Source organism: Ammospiza caudacuta, chromosome 3 (assembly GCF_027887145.1).
Source record: "Ammospiza caudacuta isolate bAmmCau1 chromosome 3, bAmmCau1.pri, whole genome shotgun sequence".
NCBI classification, from domain to species: domain Eukaryota; kingdom Metazoa; phylum Chordata; class Aves; order Passeriformes; family Passerellidae; genus Ammospiza; species Ammospiza caudacuta.
In genome coordinates this window covers 53,974,647-54,000,895 of record NC_080595.1, presented here as the reverse complement: position 1 = coordinate 54,000,895, position 26,249 = coordinate 53,974,647, and the positions used below count along the sequence as shown (strand labels likewise).

General features: G+C 39.4%; 1 protein-coding gene across 1 annotated transcript in view; it reads right to left on the bottom strand.

Annotated features, from left to right (window-relative positions):
* ARFGEF3 (ARFGEF family member 3) overlaps positions 1 to 26,249 on the bottom strand; it is a 95,599-nt gene that overhangs the window by 7,405 nt on the left and 61,945 nt on the right. The window contains exons 24-33 of the mRNA XM_058802443.1: positions 25,420 to 25,542; positions 23,197 to 23,300; positions 21,691 to 21,835; positions 9,622 to 9,750; positions 8,915 to 9,091; positions 8,254 to 8,368; positions 7,392 to 7,494; positions 6,719 to 6,850; positions 4,423 to 4,553; positions 411 to 1,641 (exon numbers count right to left, since the gene is read on the bottom strand). Coding sequence (XP_058658426.1) covers positions 411 to 1,641; positions 4,423 to 4,553; positions 6,719 to 6,850; positions 7,392 to 7,494; positions 8,254 to 8,368; positions 8,915 to 9,091; positions 9,622 to 9,750; positions 21,691 to 21,835; positions 23,197 to 23,300; positions 25,420 to 25,542 — 2,390 coding nt within the window. The remainder of the gene's footprint in view (positions 1 to 410; positions 1,642 to 4,422; positions 4,554 to 6,718; positions 6,851 to 7,391; positions 7,495 to 8,253; positions 8,369 to 8,914; positions 9,092 to 9,621; positions 9,751 to 21,690; positions 21,836 to 23,196; positions 23,301 to 25,419; positions 25,543 to 26,249) is intronic.

Here is a 26,249-nt window from a genome sequence, read left to right as displayed (position 1 = left end):
CAAAAGAACCCATTATTTTTCTCTGGAATTAACAAAAAATCCCATTCTTAAGTACAAAAGCAATGTGTCAAGCAGCATAGCATTTTCAAAAGCCTTCAGTGGGCTACAGCCCATAGCAGTAAGCAATGAGTTTGCTGTAGGTTGTCAGTTCTCAGGATTAAGGGCAGCTTTGGCCCCAGTCATAGAAGCACTCTCGACAGCTGAGTTAGTATATGCCTGATGACACCTCCCTGAAAACTGACTTTCTTTTAACAGGGCAGAATCAGGTTTTTATTAATTACAGCTCCTAAAGATTCAGTCCTCATCATAAGGACTTCATTATATAATACAATATTTAACAAAAATATTATGATAACGTAAATGTTTTTATATATTGCTATTATTATTAGCCTTCTACAAGAATGTCCTACCTGTATCTGGGCCTCTGCATCCCTAATAGATATATTCAGGGAGCTGACTGTGGACCCTGAACGGGGTCTCTTCTCTTGTCTCAGGATCTCTGGACCAGCACTGAATGAATGCCTCATTTGACCTTGATCTAGAAGATGTTGAGGCCGCTGGAGCACAGGTGAGTCTGGCCCTCTTGAACCCAGGAGTTCCCCTTTCTTTTCCACTTTGACCTCTTTGGTGAAGGATGTCATGGCCTGTTGCTGCTTTCTCTTCTTGTATTCTGTCATAAACTTGGAGATGGTTTTGTCAGTGGCTATGGTGTAGATTTTGTTACCAGCACTTTCCCACCATTCTTTTTTCTTGGTTTGCTCTTTTTTTTCTGGCTTAGGACTCAGGGGTGGGGGTAGCAGCAATATTTCTCCACTCCCTCCTCGAGGTGTCAAGCTGTCTCCCAGCTGGTCCCTGATTTGACTTCGGTCATCTTCTGATGGTGTGTCCTTTCCAGACAGCCCTCCAGTTGATGGGGTGGAGGTTTCTGAGTGAAAAGATGGTAAAATGAAGAAAGAGTCACCTTTGAACACTGGAGGCTCCTCTACATTGTTCTCCAGGTCCAGATGCATTTGGATGTAGTTGTTGCACAGCTCCATGCAGAGCTTGTGAAGCCTCTTGATCAGCCAGCCCCAGTCTGCGTTGCTGACTGGCTGGACGCTCAAAGATGGGATTCGAGCCCTCCACTGCCTCTTCTCCTTCCCTCGTGGGGGACTGACCTGGGCAGTTTCTTCAAAAATGTCTTCATCTTCCGAAGAACACTGCTGTGAGGAGTCTGTGCTTCTCTCATCATCTTCAAAGAGGATCTTTTTCACTTGCTCTGCAGTAATGTTCTCCTGGTTTGTCAGGATTGCACAAACCAAGGCATGGAAGTAGATGTTGAAGCTCATTGCTGACTGGCGATACAAGTTGGCAGCTCCACCAATGCCAGACACTTTTTTCAACAAACACTTCAGCCCAGGTCTCGTGTCAAACTCTCTGGCTGTTCTGTAGGAGTCCAGGAGTAAGTCAAAGATGACAGCCAGGTTTTGCATGGAGATGTACCTGAGAAAACCAGCCAACTTGTTTTCTGGTACTTGTATTGCCATTTTCTCCTCCAAGTTAGAAGAGCCTTTCACAAATTCTTCCAGTAAGATGTCATATAAATTCTGGAGCAGTACTTGGTGGGACAGCAAGCTCACTACTATTGTCCTGAAAGGAATACTTGGTAAACCAAGCATGGAAGGAAAAAAAAAATCACAGAATATTAAAATCGTGCATTGTGCTTGTACTAAGAAAAAAGCACACTAAGATATTTCAGCCTGCTATATCTGAGGAATTTATTAACACACAAATTATTCTCCTACCAACATGTCAGATAATCTTTATTTTGCCATGAAAAATTGGGGCCAAAACTAGTTTACTAGTCAGTTTCCATTTCCACTAATGCCCAGGAGTACTTCTTAAAAATAAACCATGAAGAGGTATTCAACTAATAAAGAAAAATGTACAGAAACATCAGCAGTGCAATGCAGCATGCAAAGAAGCTGAAGTCTGGCTGAAGGCACATTTCATTCTTGCTCTTAAGACTTCAACTTGAACACTGAGAGCCTAGCATGGACATACCTATTCCTAACCCTGTTCCTCACTTACAATATTGGGTGATTCTTAGCTGTGCTCCTGTTAGAGAGATGCTGGGAGTTGTTTTAGCCCTCACTGATGTTTGATTTGCACAGGGGACACAGCAATGGTAAATGCCTCTGACCAAAGTTTTCAGGTCTTTCACCAGTAAATAATACTGAGAGGCTTACAGGCAAGCAAGGCTTGGAAAAAAAGACAGGATTGTTGTTTGGTATCTCATGGATTTCAAATTATAAACCCATCTTAAGGTCTATTATTAAACCTAACATAAAGTATTTAAAAAAGGTCTTTATGTAAGATTACAGGACAATGTTCTAAATGAAGCTGATGCACATAATAATACTTGGTTTGATGTGATGGGTCAAGTTTTAATTAGCACAGCTATCAAGTAAGGAAGAGATTTTTCAGTTTGCTTGCAATACTGAAGTTTTAGATCAATTCAAAGCAAATCTTCATGTAACATGAGAAGTTCAGTTGTAGACCTTTGACATTTTTTGTTGCAAAAATTATTCTGCTTTCATTGAACAACTTTCAAAAGTGTTTGGGAACACCTAGACAAAAAGCCTTTTTTTTTTTTGGGAAATCCTATTAAAACCCAATTTTCAGAATACAACATTTTTTTAAAAAGCTCAGGCAAAGCTGTTATTCAGTTACGTTCCCTGTGTCACTTTGCCTACCATGACACAGCTGATACATCAGTAAAATTTAGTAGTCTTATTACTTGTCAGTGATAAAATGTTAATGATTAGCACATACAGTTGAGCTCTTTATGGGGAAGTAGTTTTCTGATGTAAAAATCATTAGAGGCTCTGACTCAAAAAAGCTCTTAAGAGCATGTATAAAGTTAAATGAGAGCTTGCAGTGATTTCAAGCAACTAATCCTGTTCCAAAAGCAGGGTCAGGAATGAAGGAGATCTGCTTTCCTTGTAATAGCCAAAAAAGCAATTTACAAGGACAGTATAAAGTACTGCTCAATCCCAAAAGAAACTGGTAGAGAAAACACAATGGCAAAGCTGGTTAAGGATAGTATTTTCTTACTCTGTCCAAAGTCTCAAACTGAAATCTATTATTATTTTTCAGGAAGAAGAAAAGCTCCCTTACCCCAGCTTCCTGTGAAACGATGCAGCATTAAGGAAACAAAACCAAAAGGGAGAAGTGAAACCCTGCTAAGGTTAAAGTAAAACTTTTGGAAAGGCCACATTTACTATCATGCATGATTGCCATACTACTGCACTGCTGTAGCAAATAATATGAAAATAGTGGCACAGTCAACTTGTGAGCTGTGTTTTGGTGATGAGCATTGCTGGGACAACACATGGCTATGGGCATATACACCTTTAGCAGTTGGCTGGACAAAGCGCAGTGTGAGAGCATTCAGAGTTTGCGTTAATTGCAAGCTTTGTTTATTTGTCTAAAGACAAGCAAGACCCTCACTGCCCTTACAAACACAGCCTGTTAGATTGCATGGCCTTAGGTGCTATGAGAGTTGAATATTCCAGTCTTGCTTTGCATTCATGGTAACAAGAAGAATGACCTGCTAGCCTTTGGATAAAGCAGATATTTCCCCCTATAAAGGAATGGTTTAACCTATGACCTTAAGCTTTCTTTGTCTCTGTGCAGGGGCCTGTTCTCTGATGCTGAGGCAACAGAGCACCTGCTCTCAGGGGAAAACTTCTGTACAGAAGTGTAAGAGACATCTTGCATGGTCTTTCTTCCTGTCCCTCCAAAGAAGGACCATCACATTCTGGCTCCTTGTTGCAAGAGTAGTTTAGATTTGAATGGTATAAAACCATGCTCAGTATCTCATAAAAGACAATGTCATGCCATTATATGCCTCGCAATACAAACACAAACCCTGAATGCAGAATTCTGATTCTTGGTCCAAATGATGGTACAGCAGTTGTTTAAACAACCATGTGCAAGCAAAAGGAAATATTCTTTCACAGGATCAGACTGTAGTGCAAACAGAAGAGTTTCTCAGGTGGTAACACAACAGAAAGACTTCCACAAAAATAATGTGCCAAGCAAAAACAACGCTCCCTAGCTCAGTGTTGACAGCTTTGCAGTTTTGGATGTGGTCTCTTCAGTTTATAATGCCCCAGTTCATCCATTACCTTTTTCTACCTTCTTAACCAAGTAATACTGAATTTAACAGACCCTTAGTGAAGCAGACATTGCATTTGCTAGCTGTCACTAAAACCACAACAGTGCCACAAAACCTAATTTGATCAGTGTATTCATTTTTGTTGATGAACCCTATGGGGAGGGGTATGATTTACCAGGCTCAGTTCACATCTCTTCCTATTCAGCAATACTTTTATCTTGCTTTAAGTGACACAGTGTCTTCCTTGGAAGATATTTTACCTTCTCTGGTTATGCCCATTTGGTTTCTTATCTGGTGGCAGGTCAATGATGAGCACACACGACTGGGCATGTTCAAACCCTTCCTTGTTGCTCGGGGTTTTTGGGGAGCATTGAGTCTCCAGCATGAAGACCTAGAAAGCAACAAGTTGCATAAAACAATCAGTTTAGCACTTGCAGTGGGTCTGGGAATAGGGTTTCCTGCAATGTGAAATATCTGTCATTCTGAATTATTTTACAGTGATAGAGAGAATGCAAGGTATCCCCCCAGGCAGACCTTTCCTGGAGTATGCTGCTTTGGTAAAACAGCAAGGGGCTGCCTCCAGACATCCAGCGGGATGCAGGGCAAAGGACAGGCATATTTTTCTTTGAATTTGTTTAAGGCATAACACCAAATGCCAAATCAAGCCTTCTGCTGTCTGTATACTTCTATCTGAAAGCACCACGCGCAGCGGAGACAAGGATCTGCTTGCACAGTTAGCCAGCTGCACCTAGAAAGGTTGGTTGTTGGAAGGATTATTTTCAACCATGAAGATACAACAGACACCTAATATGCAATCCTTTGGGGATGTGCTGTGATTTAACTGCAATCTGTGTGCTGTGATTTAGACAGCAACTAAATACCAAGCAGCCACAAACTTACCACTCCCCACACCCCATTCCTCTCAAGGATGGGGAGGGGAATCAGGGAAAAAAAGATAAACCTCATGTGTTGATATAAGAGTGGTTTAATAATTTAAATAAAATACAGTAGTATCAACAACCACCACTACAAAAAGGGCAAAAAAAAAAAAAAAAAAAGAGAGGAAAAAAAAAAGAGAGGGAAATAAAACTTGTACAGTACAGTCGCCCATCACCCAGTGACTGATGCCCAGCCTGTCCCTGAGCTGCCCCTGCCAGACAACTCCCCTCATTTACATACTGAGCATGACACTCTTTGGTATGGGATATCCCTCTGGCCAGTCTCCACAGCTGTCCTGGCCATGCTCCCCCCCAGGCTTCTCATGTCCCTCCTTCCTGGCAGAGGATGGAAAACTGAATGGTCCTTGACCTAGTGCAAGCACTATTCAGCAACAACTAGAACACCAGTGTGTTATCAACATTATTCTCATACTAAATTCAAACCACAGCACTGTACCAACTACTAGGAAGAAAATTAACTCCATCCCAACCAAACTCAGTTCAGTGGGAAAAAGGGAAACAACTCTCAATTGCTGTGGCTTTGTTTTGTAGCTTCATAGTTGTAGCAAATCCTCACTGCGGAGGACTCAGGGAGTGCCACTGATAGTGTCTACAAGAAAAGTATTAATGTACATTTGCCTGCTTTCTTGAGTTCTGCATCTTTAAAACTTAATTTAAAACACATTTTCTATTCAAACAATGTCTGCCACTACCACATTATTTGTGATCACCAGTCCTGGTCTGTGTGTCTCAGATTCTCAAGCAGCATTATAGTATGATTTATCAAGTCAGAAATTGACACCAAACATCTGCTGGCTGTTTTAATCTATCTGCTTTCCCAGGCTGAAACTGTCATATGGTATTTACAGTTTTATGGTATCCTGCAGGTCATTAGGTTCAGTCTGCTGTATTTCAAAGAACTTTTTCATATAACCACTTTCATAGAATGAATAACCTTCATTGTAGTCAAAAGAACCCTAAGAAGGTTCCAAGTTTGCTCTGCTGATTCTGATTAGGAGTTAGTGATCATTTGTTAAATGTCAGCATTATCCTCTAGTTCCCAGTAACCCTTTTTCTTCTTTGCCTATAAATACCTAGGTATTTATAGAGAAAAATGCTTGGATAAGTTAATCAAATTTTGTTTTCCTATTTTCATATCACCATCTCTCTTCTAGTGCAATTTTTGTCCTTTGAATTTATCATTCCTTAAAAGAGTATTCAGAAATCTATGTGACATTCTTGATGAGGATTCACAGTGATGCTACTATTTCCCTTTCTCTATCAGAAACACCTCCACTAATGTATCCTGGCAATTTTTAAAATTACATTACACAGTAGGATCATTGTCAATCTTCTCTAGATACCCATGCATTTTTCCCATCCTAGGCATTTCAAATTCTTGTCTACAGGGTGACAGTTCTGATGTTTTCTGTGGTTTTTTTTCCTAGTTTTTGTTAATTTTTCTGAATCCTACTACCAGACAATTGATGTTAGTCTGGTGATGAGAAAGTCTTTGCCTGTACGGTTTGTAAGGAAGATGGTGTAAAAAACACACCTTCATAAAGAAAACTCCAAGTTTAAAAGGTTTTCTGACTTCCCTTGAAGCATCTGTGAGTACCTGCTGTGCCATGGCTCTGATCCTCCAGTACTCAGCCTCAGCACTTGGTGAGAGCGAGGGGGCTGCCACCTTCACTTCACAGGCATCTCCACTGAAGCTTTCAGTACCACTGTGGAAATAGCCCAACAGGTTCTACAGAGAGACACAACATCAGAATTTCACTGTGCAGTAAACAAATTACTGTAGCCATGTCCAGCCGTTTGTGTGAAATACAAAATTCAGTGACCTTTGCCATCCCATCAGCTGGTCACCTGCCATCCAGAATTAATAGATCCAATGTAAAGGCAGCTTTTTATGGATGCTGGTCTGCAAACACTTCACAGGATTTTTTGCTTACAAAACAGACAGTGAATTGAAAAATAGTGTACATGGAGCATGCAGCTACAGCAAAACAACATTGTCTTCGACCTAGTTTTTGTAAATCCAGAGGAAGAAATTGATCAAAAGGGAAATTTTCACCTATTAAACTCTTCTGATTTCATACTGGCAAGCCAATTTAAAATAAGTCTGAACTGAAAGCTAGTGTGGTCCGTATACATTTAGAAAAACTGATTTCAACCTGCACTGTTGATTCAACATGTTAAATTGGGAGTTGAAAAATTATCAACTTGTCAAAAGTTACTGCATCCACTGTATGATTACACTTTGACTGACAGCAAAATGGCAGTTTTACCTTTACTGGCTCCAGAGTGGCAGAGAATGCATCCTGCAAGGCACAACATGCAAGCCTCCACATCTCTTCAGTAAAAACAGGCCCTGCTGTCACCAACACATACCTGCAAGGACACAGGAAAATGCTACCACGTTCAAGAAGGAACTAGACAATTCTTACTTCTAAAGGGAGAAGGTTGAAAATCCCCTTTGGAAGTGTCCAAAGCTAAGCTGGATGGGGCTTTGAGCAACTTGGTCTAGTGGAAAGTTCTCTGCCCATGGCAGGAGAGTTGAAACTAAGTTATCTTTAAGGTGCCTTCCAACACAAACCATTCTATGAATCTATAAAAACAGAACAAAAGGCTTACTCAGTAGCTAGCTAATGTTATCCAATTTCCTCAGTTGTTATCCTGACCTATTTTTGTGATTACACTATAGTTTTGACTTTTCTTTCTCCTTTGTTTTTCCTCTTTAAGTAGACATCTTGCCACAAGAACCACACACTATGTAACTGTATAAATGCAGTGCTTATTTTGATTATGACTGTAATAACTTGAAGACTGAGAAAGGTGCTAATTACCTCTAAAGACCTGTGAATGCCAAGAGAAGACCTTTTTCCTTAAGGATCAATTATTGACTAACTATATATAAGTAATGTGCAAGTGCTTTTTTTGAGAATCATACACATAGTAATGCCCAAAATCACAGGTTCTGAAGCACACTGAAAAAAAAGGTTAATAAGTTTAAAATCCATTATTCCAGTAAAAAGACCCAAGACATATTGTAGACTTCTTTTGAGATGTTAACCAACTTATCAGTCCACAAGTTCTTCAAAGATATAGACATCTTTTTTGAATGTGCTAAGAGTGAACAGGTTGGGTTACCTGATACAGGAGCAGCCAACTCTGGAAATAATTTCTGTTGGTTCTGCTACACAGGCTACCAGTAACTTGAAAAGATCTTTCAACATATTATTGATCATATTTTCATAACCAATATCTATAAGGAAAAAAACACAGACTGGTTTTAACATCATTGCCTTTTCATTACAATTAGAGATAAACAGTCTCGCTACACTTAGTGCTGTTCAGAGAATTTGCAACCAAATGCTTTTTATGCAGCTATTGAAACATGCATTGCATCAAGCTGAAAGAAGAACAATCCTTTTTAAGTTAACAATACAAAATGTCTGGACTGAAGTGGTACAGGAGAAATTATGTTACATCCTGTTTCTGATATTCTAGTTCCTTATGATCAAAGTCTTTGCATCTTCTTTTGGGAATATACTAAAGATTATGATCTTTTAATTTTGAAGATAGCCCTGCTCTGAGAAGGAGCCTGGTCTAAATAACTTCCATAAGTGTCTTACAATTTTTTCCCCATAATTCTAAACCCTATAAAGAAAAAAAAAATCCCAATCAGAAATTTTTATATCTCCTCCTATTTTATGCTTAAGCAACCAAAAAAGCAATGAAACCACTTCCTCAAGTATCTATTCAGCAACATGTCACTGATGACAGTAGAAATGACACTACAATGACATACCTGAGTGTATGAAATTCTGAATGTGCTCCACTACAAGTTCACTGGAAAGGCCAATGGCATGCTTGAAATTAGAAGATGCCACATCCCAGTAAGAGTGGTCACCATGGCTGCGATGGAGCCAAAGAGACATCGTGGGAAGAAGAAGATGTACAACTGCATAAATGCCAAATCCTGGTCCTTAAAATAAACACAACAATGGTTGTATGTACTTGCGTACAAAGCCTACATGCTCAGTAAATTTGCTAACTTGTTCCAGGCTGAAGCCTGAGGCAATGCTGAAGGAAAGAGGTTCTGAAACTTTTTTGTGGGATGAGAGTGGCAAAATTTGGATGTAGTTATGAGGTACATTTAGCCAACTGTTTACCTGCAGTCTTTTCCAGCAGATCTGCAGGATTATGTAATTTTCTCTTCCATTTGCTAGACAAGAAGCAAACATTTTCTGTGGCTAGCACATTGATAGAGTACCACACCTCTTTATTGTGCAATGAATTTAGGCATATATTCAATATACTCTTACAAGATGCCTTTAGTCAACAGAATGATAGTCTAAGTGGAACAACTTATCAGCTCTAAGGAAATCCCCTTCTAGCAGAGAATGTCTCTGTGCAGCTTTAACACAAGTAACATACTTTACAGAAATGGCTAAGGAGTCCAAAATGTTTGGTTAGGACTCCACTAGCTCACATTTCATCAGGCCCTTTCATTACCAGGTGTCTTGGCAACGTCCCTTAGCAACTCAAAGAGCAGATCCAAAGTAGGAGGCTGGTGCTGACGGGGACAGTTGGATATAGCAGTTGTTAATTCTTCCAGCAGAATAATCCAGACATTGATAAGGCCTACAAGTAGAGTAAGAAAGATTAAAAACCATGAATAAGATACTGCTTGACACAGGTGAAATTTGCCCTCAGAAATTATGGAAATTAATAAATTAAGTAACCTAAAGATCATGATTCTTGCATGTTTACTGCTGCCATGTAATGGTTGTGATCAGTAGCCATTTTTGAAATGATGGTTTCCTTTTCCCTCCCTTTTTATCAAGTTTGTGTTTTGTCCCATCCTTCCTCATCAATACACACCTTGCTCTGGTCATACTTTACTATTCCTACTAGCTCAGTCTCTTTAACCTTGTGTAAAACATCCCAAAAAAATACATGAATAAAACCTTATCTCATTACCATTGCAAATGCTGCCCAGAATAGATTGTACTCTTTAGGTTATGCTTTAAAGTAGGACTCCTGAGGAGACTAGCCATAATTTAACTGGCTTTATTTGGTACTCAGGACTGAAGAGTAAAATGCCTCATGAGGTATGGTCAGGCTGCCTCACATGTCATCTTTAAATGTTGAAGAGGTCACAGAGCTGGACAACTGCTAGAAGAGCAGATAGGATACAGGTGAGCTCTCATCTACACTGGCAAGCAGATATCTCCTAAAATATTACAGGATACAACTAGTAATCAATAAAATTTTGAAGATGGTTAGGAATTGCTGCCCTTTAATTTTTCACAGATCCCTTAAGTATCTGCTAGTTCCTCATGATTACATGAACAACTAGGATCTTACACAACATGCTCTTAAGTCACCTTAAAGGGTAAGGGTTTATTAGGCTAAAATGGATTTTACTTTGGTTCACTAATAAGTTTCTGTTCTCTGCCAGTGGTAGCTATGCTGATGTAGTCTGTATCTTAATGATGCTTGCTAGCTAATTATGTTCTAAAAGCAATACAGGAGGGAACTTTTTTTACGATTCACTGAGCTTGCTGACTGCAAGAATCTTCCTGAGAAACAAGGAAAACACTGAAATTATTACTTTGTAACTAGGTTGAGGATTTATTTATTCACACCACTTTCAGAGGACAGTGTTGTGCCCTGTTTTGAGTCAGTCAGACTTTAATGATCCTTCTGAATAAGGAAACAGCATAAATGACTCAGAGTGAAATATGGATGTTTTCCAGTCTGGGAGAACTGAGTATCTCTAAAACACCCTCCTGAAGAGTCCAGCATGAAATCAAGTACAGTATGAAAATATTGTGCAAATATGCCAAAGTAGGTTAAAACATTTTGCCTCATCCTGCTACTGACTTTGAGCACTAGAGTGCCAGGTGAGGACTGCCTTGTGTCGTTGTAAAGTCAGTTTGCCTAGCAACATTCTAACACCATTGCTATGTAAACAACAAACTGGGTCACAGTCTCAGGACATAGCTCTGACAAGAACCAAAAGGTTTATTTGCTGCAGGGTGGTGTTTCTGTTTACAGCAAGAGACTGACTGGCAGAGTCACTTCAGAACAGTAGGCAGCTGAGGTGAGGAGACCCCAGGTCAAGTTCCAAGTCTGATTCAAAGCAGAGGCTTCAATGACTTGGGTCTCCTACTTCCCAGGTGAATATCCTAAAATACCCTGAAAGACAGAAACCAACTCAAACCCAGCACAGGAAGAAGTAAATGGATGTTTCGTGAAAAACTAGTGCTTGTGACTTTCTGGTTTCAGAGAGCAACTTTTCTCTCCTTTATCCAGGGTAGCAGGAACAGGACAATCCATGTGGAGGAAGAGTCTAGATAAAGGTGGTATCAAGGGCCAGTCTGGTGAGGCACATGAATGAAATGCACCAGAGTCAGCCTGCTTTCTGCCAGATTGCAGCTGACTGTTTACAGAGGCAGCCTAGTTAGAACAGCTGAATAGTCCACATATTCAGAAGTGACTGTGAAGCAAGGGGTTAAGTTAGAAATGTAGCTAGTAAGATGAAGGCCATGTATTTTGATTAGGGACTTAACAAGGAGATTAGGAAAAGAGCAATTATTACCAGATGGGAATAATTGAAGAAAAGACAATGTATCATGTATTTGACTTGGATGTATTCTTAGAAATGACAGAACATATGAAGTATTATAAAAGGGTAGGAACAACAAATACACCTGGCTTCTAACAATGACTGGGCCAAGGAGAGAGAGTTTGGACCATGACCAAGAGGTCACAAAGTCCTGGCAACCAGATAAAGGTGAACAATTTACCATGAGGAAGACCTCTTACTTCATCTTCTGAAGCCCACTGACCCATTTCAAAGCCCACTGACCCAATTCAAGAAGATGACTGCGCAGCCGTAATGAACATTCAGCTCATTGTAATAGCAAGCGGGGGCAGGTGATGCATATGTATAGGTGTCTGTGTGTCTTTATGAATATGTAGAGCTTTTGTAGATATATGGAGAAGCTACAGTTTTGGAAATCCACACATCTTTGGAGGACTACCTCCCAGTGTGCCCAGTGTGCTGAATAAACATGTCACTTTTCAACTTTAATTAGCTGAAGAGTCTTCTATCCGTGCATCATTTTGGCAACTGCAGCAGGACTCCTCCATTTACTGCGAGACCAAGCTGGGCTGTGGACGCCTCTAGGTGCCACGGGGATATTCCTGGAGCCACTGGGATATTCCTGGAGAGACCTCCGCTCCCTGTCTGGTCATTGCGGGGACAGACAAAACTGCTGGCATTACGGACAAAGGGTATGTTTATAATTGTAGAAATTAGTCTCCAAGTTGTATGTACGCATGGCTCAGGGGGCAGTTGGTAAGTCACAGGGGAAGCCCTGTGAGAAACATAAGCCTATAGGAGTGCTTGCAAGCATTGAAAGGTTTGGTTGCTGGCTAAAGGATAATTTGCCATGTCGAGGGGACCCGCTAGCAGTTCTGGGGGTGAAGTGGGCAAATTCCTGTGTATTGCTGCTATTCTTTTATTTACTGCTATTTTTGACTGTGTGGGTGTGTGTGTGTTTGATGAAATATGTGAGTTTTGATTCTTGTTATTGGAAATCATAGTTGTCACTACTTTTGAAGGATATTGTGCATTTTTGAGGTAATACTACTATCTTGAGTCAAAAGGTATAGTTGCAATGAGCTGGTAACTAGCTCATTTCTAAGACAACACTGCTATCTTGTGTCAAAAGTTATACTAGCAACTAGTTGGTTTTTTTAGTTGATGTTTTGGTTTTTGTATTTACTGTGATGTTTATTTTTAATAAATTGTTAGAGTGGCTGGCAAAGCTTGGGCTCAAACTGCAAGGGCTCAACTGTCCAGACAGGCATTCTTTAAGTTGCTTGGGCTTGTACCAGACGAGTTCTTGGCTATAGGAGGAGACTGGGCTGTTATAAATTGCAGGATAGAAAGACAGAAAGGATGTTTTTAGGGGAAGATATTCAAGCTGAATGAACTGTTATTCAGCTTTTGATTGGGAGTCACCCCCAGCAGAGGATTACATCAGAAATCTGTGGAGGTAGAGATGATCAGGAGTAACTCCTTGCTTTTTGAGTAATCTGACAATTTTCTACTGGGTACCTGGGTAGCACTAGGCTTGTGTCTTTCTTCATTGCAAGAGGTGTCATAGAAGGTGGCATTGTATATTTTACAGGCAGAGACCCGTGTGCTCCAGACATTTCCCAGAATCAGAATTCCCACAGTACTATAACTGGGAGGGAGCACATACTGAATGTGAGATAGTGAATTTAGTCTGTGGAAAAGGTCATCCCGAGAATTTAGGTATTTTTGAAGAATATTTGGAACAGTGCAAAATGAGTTGGGAGGACAACCCTCATGGTTTAGTTCTGATATCTGATACGGAGTTGTGTTTGTGGAATTTCTGCCTGTAGTGAGAGCAATATTTTGTGTAAGATTAATTACAGTGTGGAATTTGGAATTTGTGTAGAAGGCTGCTATTATTTCTGCCGAGGGGCAGACAAGGACAATTTATGGGCAGAAGATCAATTGAGACCTAGGGCTAGAGAAGCCTTTGTAGAGTACTGGTGTGATTTTGAGATTTGTGTGCAGTTTTGGTACATTTTTCCCCTGAGAAGGGAAAAGGGGAGGTGTGGCGAGTGTGCACAGTGAAATGCGTATACATGTGGCCTGTCTGTTTTAACCATGGCTAGGAGAATTAAAGGAGAATTAAAGGAATCCCTCTCACACAGTGGTTCGGACTTGATCCATGGGAATTTCTTACTCGGGTGAATCATGGAATAGATAGAAGAAATGAATGGGAAGGATTTACCTAGAAGGATTATATAAGACTTCTGGGGGCCATTTAGTGTCTTTAGATTGGCAATTTCCTACAGTAGAGAGTTTAGAACTTCATGAAGGGATGCATGGAATAGCTTGCCTCTGAGGACATTTCCCTGCAGCCTCTGGTTCATTTAGAGGTCAGCATTATGCATGGGTGTTATTGCAATATAATATTTGTGTAGGATGATATTACTGATATTCTGCAGGACAGTAAAGTGAATGTGCCCTGGGTCAGTGGAAACAATGCCTTAATCAAGCTGATTTTGAACCAGAGATTTTAAAGTTGGTGTGTCTGAAGTCACACTTAGTACTTGAAGATTGGGTTGTGTGAGAAGAAATCTGGGAAAAGACTGCAAGATTTTGTGATGCAAAGTTTAGGTAGAGAGAGTGAGAAATAAGTAGCCAAGATGTCCTTTGAAGAAAAATAGAAATTGGAGGAGACCAAGTTTGGTAGAGGTTGCTTGTCCGAAGTGCTGCCCTTGTGAACCCTGGGTTTGTTTCTGCTGCATTCAGTGTGAAGAGCTGTGGTACAGACAGACATTTAGGTGGAGGAGACTGAGACAGACACTTTGTTATTCGGGTTATTCTCAGGAGACAAAGGCCACTCAGAGAGCTATAAAGATTTTACTGGCAACTGGTCGTGAGGGCCACGAAAGTAACAGGTTTTTGAATCATTGAAGAAGGGGGTTTCAGGTAATTTAGGGAAGCCAGCAGAATTAATTAGAACTGAGTGTGCTCAGCCTATTTTTATAAACTGAGACTTTCAAATTAAGACATAGAGTTTACATAAAGTAAAGAAGCACTGGGAAAAGAAAAATGGGAACTAACCAGAGTAAAGAAATTTCTAAGGCTAGTCCCTTGGGTTGTATTTTGGCACACTGGAAAGAATTGGTGGGCTATGGAGGAACTGAAAATAAAAGGAATTTAATTCCATTTTGTAAACAGGTGTGACCACTTTATAGGCCAGAAGGAGTTGTTAGATGGCCACCGGCTGGAACCTTAGACTGTGACATTTTATTGCAGCTGATGTTATTTTTAAGAAGGGAACAGAAATGGTAGGAAGTAACATATGCTGATATGTTCTTTACTCTCCGGAATCATCCTGAGGGGCAGAGAGATTGTAGAATTAAACCTTCCTCTGATCCCCTGGTATTGGCTCTTGAGAAGAAATAGAGGAAATAGAGGGAAACCCAAATGATGTTGCAGTGCTTGTTCAATAAATCAACATTGAACCCATCCTTACAAAGTTTATCATAAGGAGGCACAAGAACAGGAATTAGCTGACCTGTTTAGGCCTCTCCTAAAAGACAAGAGCGATCAGGAGCGGGTGCAGACCTGGAAGTACTGGCGACCCTAATTCCAACTCCAGTTCCTTCTCCCCCACACAGCCCCACAGCATTTCAGACTAGGAAGCAAGTAAAGGAAGCACTAAAGAAACAAGCTAAAATCTCTGCTCCTCCACTTATTATTGAATCACATAAACCATTATTAGTGTTATATCTGCCATTACTTAATAGCGACAGTGAAGATGAGGAGCCCTCCCCAAATGGTCCCATGGCATCCCCCACCAGAAAATAAACAAAAGAAAAAATACAAGCACCTTTATGGGCGGCAATAGGACCTGAAGGAAGGAGGATGTAAGTTAAAATCCTGTTTTCTACTATTGATTTAGAGGCATGGGAAAGGCTTGCCAAGAACTACTGGAGCGATCCGATAGGCACGGCTAAACAATTAAAATATATGATGAAACAACACAACCCAGATTGGGCTGACATTCTATTACTGTTAGATGCTTTGACTGAGACAGAGAAGCAGTTAATTTTGAAAACAGCCGGGAATTTAGTAGAGGATGCTTGTAGAACAGCACAACTTGATGTTAAGGAATTTTTCCCCTCCAGGATCCATGATGGGATCCAAATAAACCAGAAGATTTGGCAAAATTGGAACATTATCAAGACCTTATAATAAAAAGAATGGAGACGGCAATCTCTAAAACCACAAACTCGCTGGCCCTATGTAAAGTGAAACAAGATCCTTCTGAAAGCCCTTCTGAATTTTTAGATCACTTGCATAAGGCAATGCGTCATTTTACATCTTTAGATCCTGATTCTCAGGACAGGATACAACAGTTAGCAAATTTGTTTTTGAGACAGTCCACAGGGTACATTAGGCATGAGCCTCAAAAGATCCAGGGGCCAAGGGGGTGAAATTTAGAAAACTTATTAGAAGAGGCATGGAGGGTTTTTAGCAATGGAGAGGAAGGATACAAACAAGGGATGAGAAAACTAGTAGAAGCAGTGAGAGAAGGAGGAAAAGGGAGACGTGGGCAAGGACCACCAAAACAAGGTCTGCCTCGGCTTGGGAAAGATCAGTGTGCAGGAAAATTTGTCACTGGTAAAACCAATGTCTGGAATGGAGAGAAGGTGATGAACAAAGAAGAGGAAACCCCAAAAGGGAAGGGGTGGTTGTGCAGGTCAAAGGAGACTGACAGGGATGAGAGGGTCTCACTCTAGTAGACCCTCTGGTTAAAATCAAGCTAGGGAATAAAGGAAAGAAAATGGAGTTTTTGGTAGACATGGGAGCAACATATTCGATGTTAAATAAAGCTTTAATGCCTATAATAGACAATTGTGTTATGGTAAAGGGGGCAACTGGCCAATCTGAAAAAGCATATTTTTGCAAACCATTAAAATATAAACTTGGAAAGCAAGAGGGAATTCACAGATTTTTGGATATGGCCAGCACTCCAAAGGCATTGTTGGGTAGGGATTTGTTGGAGCAGCTAGAAATAAAAATAATATTTAAAAATGCGGAGGTTATTTTGGAGGTTAAAGACCAAGAGTATGTAGAAATGTTGAATTTAATATTACAATTAATGAAACAATGAATAAGATCAGTACTGACGATGAAGAAAAGGTTAACAATAATGGATCAGGTATTTCCTGGGGTATGGGCTTCTAGTGTATCAGGAAGGGCAAGGAACGCACCCCCTGTGGAGGTCAGGCTTCAAAAAGGAAAGCTCTCTGAAGGTAGCTATCATGCACATCAAGGCACACCAGAAAGAGAGCTCTGAGCGTATCTGAGTGAAACTGGAGTGTATCCCATTCAGCTTTAATTCCAGATGGACAATTTTTTCTAGAAGGTGAGCCAAAGTATAACAAGAAGGACAAGAGACTTATTGAGACTGAGAATGGGAAATACAATCAGGAAAGATGGGCCATAACACAAGAAGGGAAAGGAAAACTTGTAGTCCTCTCCTATTTGTTATGGTCACTATTAAAAGAGGAGCATCAGAAAACCCACTGGGGAACAGACATTTTGTATAATTATTTAAAAGATAGGATTGTAGCCAGAAATTTACAAGGTACAGTTATTCAAGTGACCGAATAATGTAGTCTTTTGCCTCCAAACTAACCCCAAAAATATTCCCAAATCAAAACTTGGACAAATTGGAAGAGACTATGGGCCTGGGCAACAGTGGCAAACTGATTTTTCAGAACTTCCCAGGGAAGGGGGTATCGACATTTATTGGTATTGACAGATACCTTTTCAGAACGGCTGGAAGCCTTTACTTCCAGACTGCCAATGTGCAAGAGGTAACTAAAGTACTGTTACAGGATATAACAGTATACCATGCTTTGGAGTACCAGTCACAATATCTTCAGATAGAGGGTCACACTTCATTTCAAAAATTGTACAGCAAATTAGCTGCCAATTGGGCATATATTGGGAACTCCATACTCCATATCATCCCCAGTCAAGTGTCCAAGTGGAAAAAATGAATCATTTAATCACGTAACAAATTATAAGGCTATGGCAAGAAGCAAAATTACCTTGGCCCCAGGCTCTTCCGTTAGTATTACTGCGAATCCAGACTAAACCAAGGACAAAAGAAAAATTAAGTCCTTTTTGAGATATTATATGGAAGGCCATAGGGGGTACAAGAGGAAACACCGACCCCACCAGGGGAAGAAACCCTACACAGCTACATGATGGCCTTAAACAAATAACTCAGAAATTGAGAAGCATGTGGCTGGGATTTGGAGCAGGGAATTAGATGGACCAGTACATGACATACAGCCTGGAGACTAAGTATATGTCAATTCTTTTGCAGAGCCACAGTGGAAGGACCATTCCAAGTGCTTCTCACCACTTTTACTGCAATCAAGGACAAAGAATAGAACGCCTGGATCCACCACACCCGAGTGAAAAAGGATCCAGAAGGTGTTTGGAAAGTTACACCAATGGTGGTGGTGAACTGAAATAAAAGCTTATTTGGGAAACTAAGTACATTGTAAGAAGAAAAGTTAATCCAGTTTGTATTTAAAATTACTTTGTTTCAAAGAATGGCAAGTACAATTTGGAAATTTGTGGTCTTCACGATCATAGCTATGACCATGACTGAAGTTAATGCAGTACCACGTACGTACAATGCAACTGATATACACACTTGTCGAGGAAAAGCTTATGACTCTTACTCCCGTAAGGCTCTGTCAAAAATGCTAAGAGTCACAAATGCATCTGTTTGGGAAGGGAGAAATGTCTGGGGATGTGAATATGCGTTTGTTCAGGATGGGTTCCACGAATTCTACCAAGAACCAATGGAGCTCATCCGGATTAGCCCTGAATGTTGTGACAAATGCTTAAGCAACTGTCCTGAATTCAGACTCAGAATAGAAGGATGTGCAGACAAGAACCACAGAATTGACTTTAATATAACTCAAGTCTGTGTTGTTCCTTGGAAGCATACAATTAGAACAACCAGAACAACCAATTAGCCTCTACCAAGACAGACTGCCCATACTCAGACTACACTCATTCAGATCCTAAAAGAGATAATCTGACCTATAATTACCAAAATTGGACCATATGCTATTAAAAAGACTGGAATCCAAAGGCTACTGCTTAATCCAAAATGGCCCCTGAAGCGAGTAGAAATGGCAATGAGGTAAATGCTTCTGCCATTAAACTGGAGTGTACCCCATTTCTTAAGACCTCTTTTATGGATGAGACCACTTGGTTACAGAAGTGTATACCATATATGCTCAGATGAAAAAGAGATTTGACTGGATTATTAAGAACAGGACTGGGGGTTTTGAATACAATATATTCAGAGGTATTAATGAACAAATTAACTGCAGCTGGTAGTGACACAATTAAGTCACAACAGCCTTTACAATCTCCTTTATTAGCTTTAGGTACACCCAGTGGAAAGTGTCCAAGATACTACCAGAATGGGAAAATATAGAAGAATGGGACCATGAATTGATAATCAACACCTTGGGTACAGCTACTGAGAATATTTCTTTAGCTCTTAGGTGTGTACAAGCACAATTATGGATGCAATCAGTGGCTGCTTCAGTTATAAAGGAAAGTGGAGAAGGCACCTTTCCTGCTGAGATCTGCAAAATTGTTTGGGTTAATTCTTCTGATTTAGAAAGAGAACTTCAGTCTTGGTGGGTTTTGGTCAATTTTACCTATGATCCTGTCATAAGTGTAGTACTGCTTTTGTTTTGACTATACATAATGCATCAGAGGATTTAATATACCCAATAGTTGCTTTAAGTTTGAATCATGAAGGAACTGTACTGTATCCTTCTGAGCACAGAACATGGACACAGAAGGTTGAAGGGAAGTGGCAGACTATTAATATAGAGTCATGTGCCATGAGAAGACAATTAGGATTTATACATGAAGGAAATATGAATAATGATCAATATACTTGTCTGGATACAGAACAAAGCATTTGTCACTTTGAGATTCATTTAGTCAACCAGATAACCCTGCTTGTATATATAAGTCAAGGTCATGCATGCCTCAAAATAGCATGTTCCACTTTACAGGTAGACAAGCTCACCATAAGTGAAACACAATTTAATCTGTGCATTTGTAACTTCGCCAGAATTGAAGGATGTGATTTCTCCTATCAGGCCCTGCTGCATCACATCAGTATCTAAAGGCAAATTTCACTACTGTGCAAGAAATATCACCTGTACCTATAGGAATGAATTTAACTTTAGTCAAACAGTTATCAAAACATGAAGATCTAAAGGAAATTCTTGAAGAAATTAAAATTATGGGAAAGAAGATCTGAATTACAATACATCATGACACAGAGACCATATGGAGGGTCTTTAAAATGTTAGAGGAAGATATGTCTCACCATTAGTGGAATGTACTTTCTGGATGGTCACCAAAACCAATGAGTATACTTAATGCTTTAGTTCACCCAATTATTGTTTTATTGATTTTAGTTAGCATAAGTTTGATTTTGTCTGTTGTAATGATTATTTTGAATTTGAGGATGATACAATCACTGGCAAACTTCATTATCAAAAATGTGGGTGTGGTTTTAAGAGATTCTTATCACATGACTTGGTTAGAGGAAGAAGAATCTGTGTATCAGTAAAAGAATTTACTAACTTTGCAGAGAAACAGGGGAATGAATCAAGGGGTTAAGTTAAAAATGTAGCTAGTAAGATGAAGGCCATATATTTTGATTAAGGGCTTAACAAGGAGATTAGGAAAAGAGCAATTATTATCAGATGGGGATAATTGAAGAAAAGACAATATATCCTGTATTTGACTTAGCTGTACTCTTAGAAATTACAGGGAATATATGAAGAATTGTAAAAGGGTAGGAACAACAAATACACCTGGCTTCTAACAATGATTGGGCCCAGGAGAGGAAGTTTGGACCATGACCAAGAGGTCACAAAGTCCTGGCAACCAAATAAAGGTGAAGAATTTACCATTAAAAGACCCCTTCCTTCATCTTCAGAAGGCCACTGACCCAATTCAAGAAGATGACTGTGCAGCCGTAATGAACATTCAGCTCATTGTAATACCAAGTGGGAGCAGGTGATTCATATGTATAGGTGTCTGCGTGTCTTTATGAATATGTAGAGCTTTTGTAGATATATGGAGAAGCTACAGTTTTGGAAATTTGCAATGTCTTTGGAGGACTACCTCCCAGGGTGCCCAGTGTGCTGAATAAACATGCCACTTTTCAACTTTAATTAGTTGAAGAGTCTTCTGTCCGTGCACCAGCTGTACTGTTGTGAAGGTCTCCTGAGCCCAGAAGCCATAAGGCTGCAGTCCTCTACTGCTTGGCTCTGTATGTTCTATTTCATCCAGCACCTGATTAATGCACAACCCATGTAAACCATACAAATAATCAGGAGACAAATGCTGCTTGTTTTTTCTGGAGGTCATAGTGCTTTTTATGGACTTCAGAAATTCACTGTTTATTTCAATAGACCACAGGGCTTAAGTTTGGAAAGATTTAAACAATTACTCTTTATCTTTGTAGACTGTAACTCAATACTGGTATTTTTTTCTGTTAAAGGCACGACTGCCAATACCAACTCTAAAAGATTTTCACTCCTTTACTTCAGCTGTGGTCTAGAAAGTAGTTTTATGTTAGTTCTCAGAAATACACAATGCCTGTATTACAAATTTCAGGATAATCAAAATCAAAATATTGTTATCTTGCCCTAAGAGAGGGGTTATATTTTTCTTATATATGAACTGTATCTTTTACACAAAGAAGGTGACAGGACCTGAACTTCCAAGCTCTGTGTGCACATGTGGGTGTGTGTAACCAACAAAGAAACAATAAAACTATGAAGTTTTCCCTCCTTCTTGCTTTCAGCAGTTGGCAAAATTTGCAGCAACACACAGAAGAAACAATTAATTAGTTCTGGATTTACTACTTTCAATGCACTTACCTGTGTCATCATCAAAGTCAGAGAGGATGCACTCAATCCCATCCTCACTGCTGGCTGACTGTTCCTGCGCTCTTCGGGGCAAGTTAACCAGCCGGCCACTGAGGAAGATGGGTTTCAAGGGCATTTTATAGATTTTGGCTAACAACTTGGAAGGGTGGACAAGAGGGGAGAGAGAAAAAAAAAAGGAGGTAAATATCCATGGGAAAGTTTGTAAAAGCAATCACATAAAACACAGGTTTGTAAAATAAAATAAAAGGTATGCAAACACAATTAGAGGCCAGAAGTCTTCCATTCACTGACAAGTAAAACGTTGTGGGTAAAGAGAGGGAGAGTAGCAATTTAAATAACACATTTCTGAGATGGGAGTGTGCTCTCATCTCATTTGTGAAGGGCAAAGGTTACAATTCCCTGATTGCATCTATGGCCTACAAAGCTCTGTTAGCCGTACTATTGCAGGGATAATACCAGCATTTAATCAGTTCTTTCTAAGTAAATAATGTACTTGCAATATACAGACAAGATTTTTTTAAGTCATTCCTGTTTTACTTTTAATGGCAAGTTAAAAGGTACAACAAGATATAAATGTCTGCTTCTAAGGAGGAGAAAATATTTCTCCCTCACTGTGAACAGGAGTTTGTAAGGATGAGGAATAGCAATGTGGTACAAATAGTGTATAGACAGAACATACATTAGATACATACACAGATGTTTACTAATTTTTTTAGATGAACAAGATAGCAAGTTGAGTTTGGTATGTCTGCTGTTTATTATTGTGAGTTGCCTTATTCTTCCCTTCTTTTCTCAGTCTGCATACTGAATCAACCCATTATCTCTGAATTTAGATATTAAGTACTTTCAGCAATGATACTATCCTTTCTTGTGCTTTTGTATTGTACTCAGAAAAACATGGCCTGGGTCCAACAAAAAGACCTGCAGGTGCTGCAGAAATACAAATAACATTATAAAATCAAAAATTGTCCAGGTAACCCTGGATAATAATATATGTTGTGTGCAAGAAGATTAGAGGAAACATGCCAGCATTCTAATTATTAGAGATTTGACCTGAGCTTCAGATATGTCTTCATGGTACAAATAAGCTGCTTCTGCATTTCAGAGGGTGCAACCTCTTGTATTTAAAACAAAAGAATTCTCAACTTCTTGTTTTTTGGTTTTTTTTGGTCTTTCATTCACACCACTGTTTATGGTAACTGTTTAAATAAGAATGAATTTAGCTTTGAATTATGTTACTACTATGTTTTGAACATTCATGTTTTCTCACTTGCTCCCTGGGTTTGAGTTTTTTTCTGCCTTCCACTGCTAAATGGCCTGGAAGTTATGATATTCCCTCAGATTCCCACTGTCCACTTGGCAGTGCAGGGTATTACCATCAAGGTCACTACAGACTCTGTAGGGTTCATGCAAATCATCCAATGACTGATGCAAAGCCTGCAGGTTAGAATTATTTCCCAGGCCAGGTTAGTGCCTGTGTAAGATCGTTCATCATACCTGAGAACATCTCCTGAGGTAATCAAGCGCAGGAAGGCACAAGTCTGTAGATGCAGATCCTGATCCTGGCACACAGTCACCCATCTCCTTACAATCTACTTCCCCTGGGGACAGGAAAGGCAGCATTGGGAAGGACAGAAGAAAAACAGTAAGTAGAGCATTAATTTTCTTTTCTCATTCAGTTACACCCTAATAAACAGAATCCAGAAAACATCCTTTGTTTGATCTTCTTAGATGACAACCAGGTGATCCACACACAAACAATACAGTAATACTGGTCATAGTTTGTACACAAATTTTTATATAAATAAATGCTTTAATAAACATATGCCTATTTAATATTTCTTTAGTAGAATCTTTGGAAGTTCTATTATCTGCCCTATTGACTCCATTCCACTGTCTTCCATGGGTGTAGGAATTAATTACTTATATTAAGCATTGCTCAGTTACTGTAGTATTTTTTTCTTTTCATTTGTCCCTCACTGCCCTGGAAAATTCTTCTACCACAAGTTCTTCCTATTAGTTCATTTACTGCTTAAATCCATCATTTTATATTTTGCATACTACACTTCCTTCTGTTGTCTAATGCAGGCATCAAGTCTCACAGAATGACTGTATGACACATATCCTCAGGTCCTAGTGCCTCTGTTGATGGTATTCCTAACTTCAATCAGCAGACTGCTCCTCTCAGTCCAGCTTCACTAAGGGAATTCAATAAGCAGAGCAGTTCCAAGGCATCCTGCTGCAGAGCTCCTCTCTGGGTAACTCCATTCACTCCATCATTTTCCCTGTCTGCCAGTCTGCCTGTCTCATCTCAGCTAAAGTTCTGTCCACCTTAGAACACTTGGCTCAAAACCATTTTTCCAGTTTAGCCAAATACTTCTCCTTCAGTGCCAAATCTGGACCGTGACTAAATGCCTATCAACATTAACATTTTCTTGCCTTAGAAAGTTATTCCTCTCATAAAGAGCACAACATAAATATTAAAAATTTTTATTAGATCCTACTTGTTCTCCTTTCTCTATATTTATTTGCTTTTTCTATGCTCTTAACTATTCCCTCCATAATGTATTTTAAAGTTTTGTCCACTATTGAGATCAGCCAAGACAGCCAATGAAGTTTGAATCCTTTAGTTTTACAATAAAATGCACATGTGGCATTGTATTTGTTGATGCTTCCCATAGTCCTATTACCTTTAATACAAAAAAAGACCTTGATTTTTGATATGCAACCACAATGGGGTCAAAATTATCTTATGAATGCAAGAAACGTAAAGAAATATAAAACAGGCTTTTAAGCTCTGCAGAAAAAAACATGAGTTCCCTCTACTGGTACTGGACATGTAAGTTTATTTCTCTTTTGTAGTAATAACTATAATTACAACTACATCACAAGGTGAACTCTTCCCCCATTTAAATCAATGGTGAAATAGGTCAATGAGACAAGAGTAACATTAAAGAGTAGATCTTCTGCAGTTAGGTGCTTCATTTAAATCAAAATGAGTTGCTCACAGACCTAGATTGTAAGACATGTTGGTTTATTTCCAACCATCTCTGTGAATTAATTTTCACATTCCCATCTCTGTGAATTAGCATTCATATTGAAACCAAAAGCTCAATTTTATCACTACTTAGAAGTTCTATAATTTACATCCACAAAAAAAACCCCAACATTGTCACAGTTCAGTGAAAAGTGTCAAACTCTAATGATCAAGGCAAGCCACGGCTCACCAGCATGGGTGCAGAACGACCCAGCACCATTTGCCTTTGTTCTGAAGGCTGGTGAAGCATGACAATTACTCTGCAGGGTCACCCTGACATGCTATGCCTGGTCTCTGCTGCTCACAGTGTAAAACATGCCCTGATGTTGCAAACAATCCATGCTGTCTCTGCACAATGCCAGGCCATTTCTGCAATATTCTAGGTTTGGATGCTTTTTTGTTTTATTATTTACGTGAATATAAAAAATCCTGGTGTAAACTAAGATCAAATTAAGAAGCAGACACTTAATAGTGAGATGCATCTTTGCTGCTATAAAAACTTGAAGAACTGATAGTATTAAAAATGTTACAGAAATAATCCCTTGGTATTCATTTATTTTATTTTTTTAAAGCGTTCTGGACTCAACATCTTCAGTGCCTCTCTCTTTCCTACCATGCTACATATTACCTAATTGAATTATTCTCTTCTGTGGGATATCATGCCTTAATAGGAAAATATTTACCCAGTCCTTTGACAAACTTCATAAGGCACATAATATAACTGGTGGCAGCGTTGGCAAAGACCTGGATGTTGTCTGTGTTTAGAAATGCTTCAAAGACATCAAACACTGGAGCCTGGCGTTTCCCTGTGGAGATAACAAGATGAGAACTCTTCCTCACACCTCCTTAAAAATAATTTTCCAACCATTTTTCTACAAATTAACTGAATCTGTAGAATCTTTTCTATTCTGGGCAGAGACAGAAATAATCTTAAAAGTAAAACCTTCTCTTGCTCCTGGGGCAACTTGTGTAGCCTTTCATAGGAAGTGACAGACTCCCTTCTTTGCCCAGTCTATGACAAATACCAGTTTATGCCTGCTCAAATGGTAGGAGCAGGTTTGAGCTCTTGAACTCAGGAGCTAATACTTCTGAGGTATTATATATCTATACTTCTTTGGTGGAGGTTTCTGTTTAGTTTCTGGTTTAGTTTTTGATAACTGCCAAGATTACATCAATCATTCAGACTACAGAGTAACAAAATAGCCTTGATTTTCCAAAGTAGATTATCGTCTTCAAAAGCTGTGTACACCAGCATTCAGCCATCAACCATAGCAGATCTCAATGACTAAGTTTAGAAGGAAAACCATGTCCCTTACATGCGACTTGTCACATTTAAACCTGCCTTCTAATGGGGCAAAAGAACAGAAAAAATAGATGTTACCATATTAACACATTTCCATACAGCAAACATTTCCGGGAAGGATGCACATTCTTACAGAAATGTGGTCAGTAATAGCACTAGGAATCTGAAAGCTTTGTGGTCAAATGCCTGGACAAGCACTTGCCCAGATTA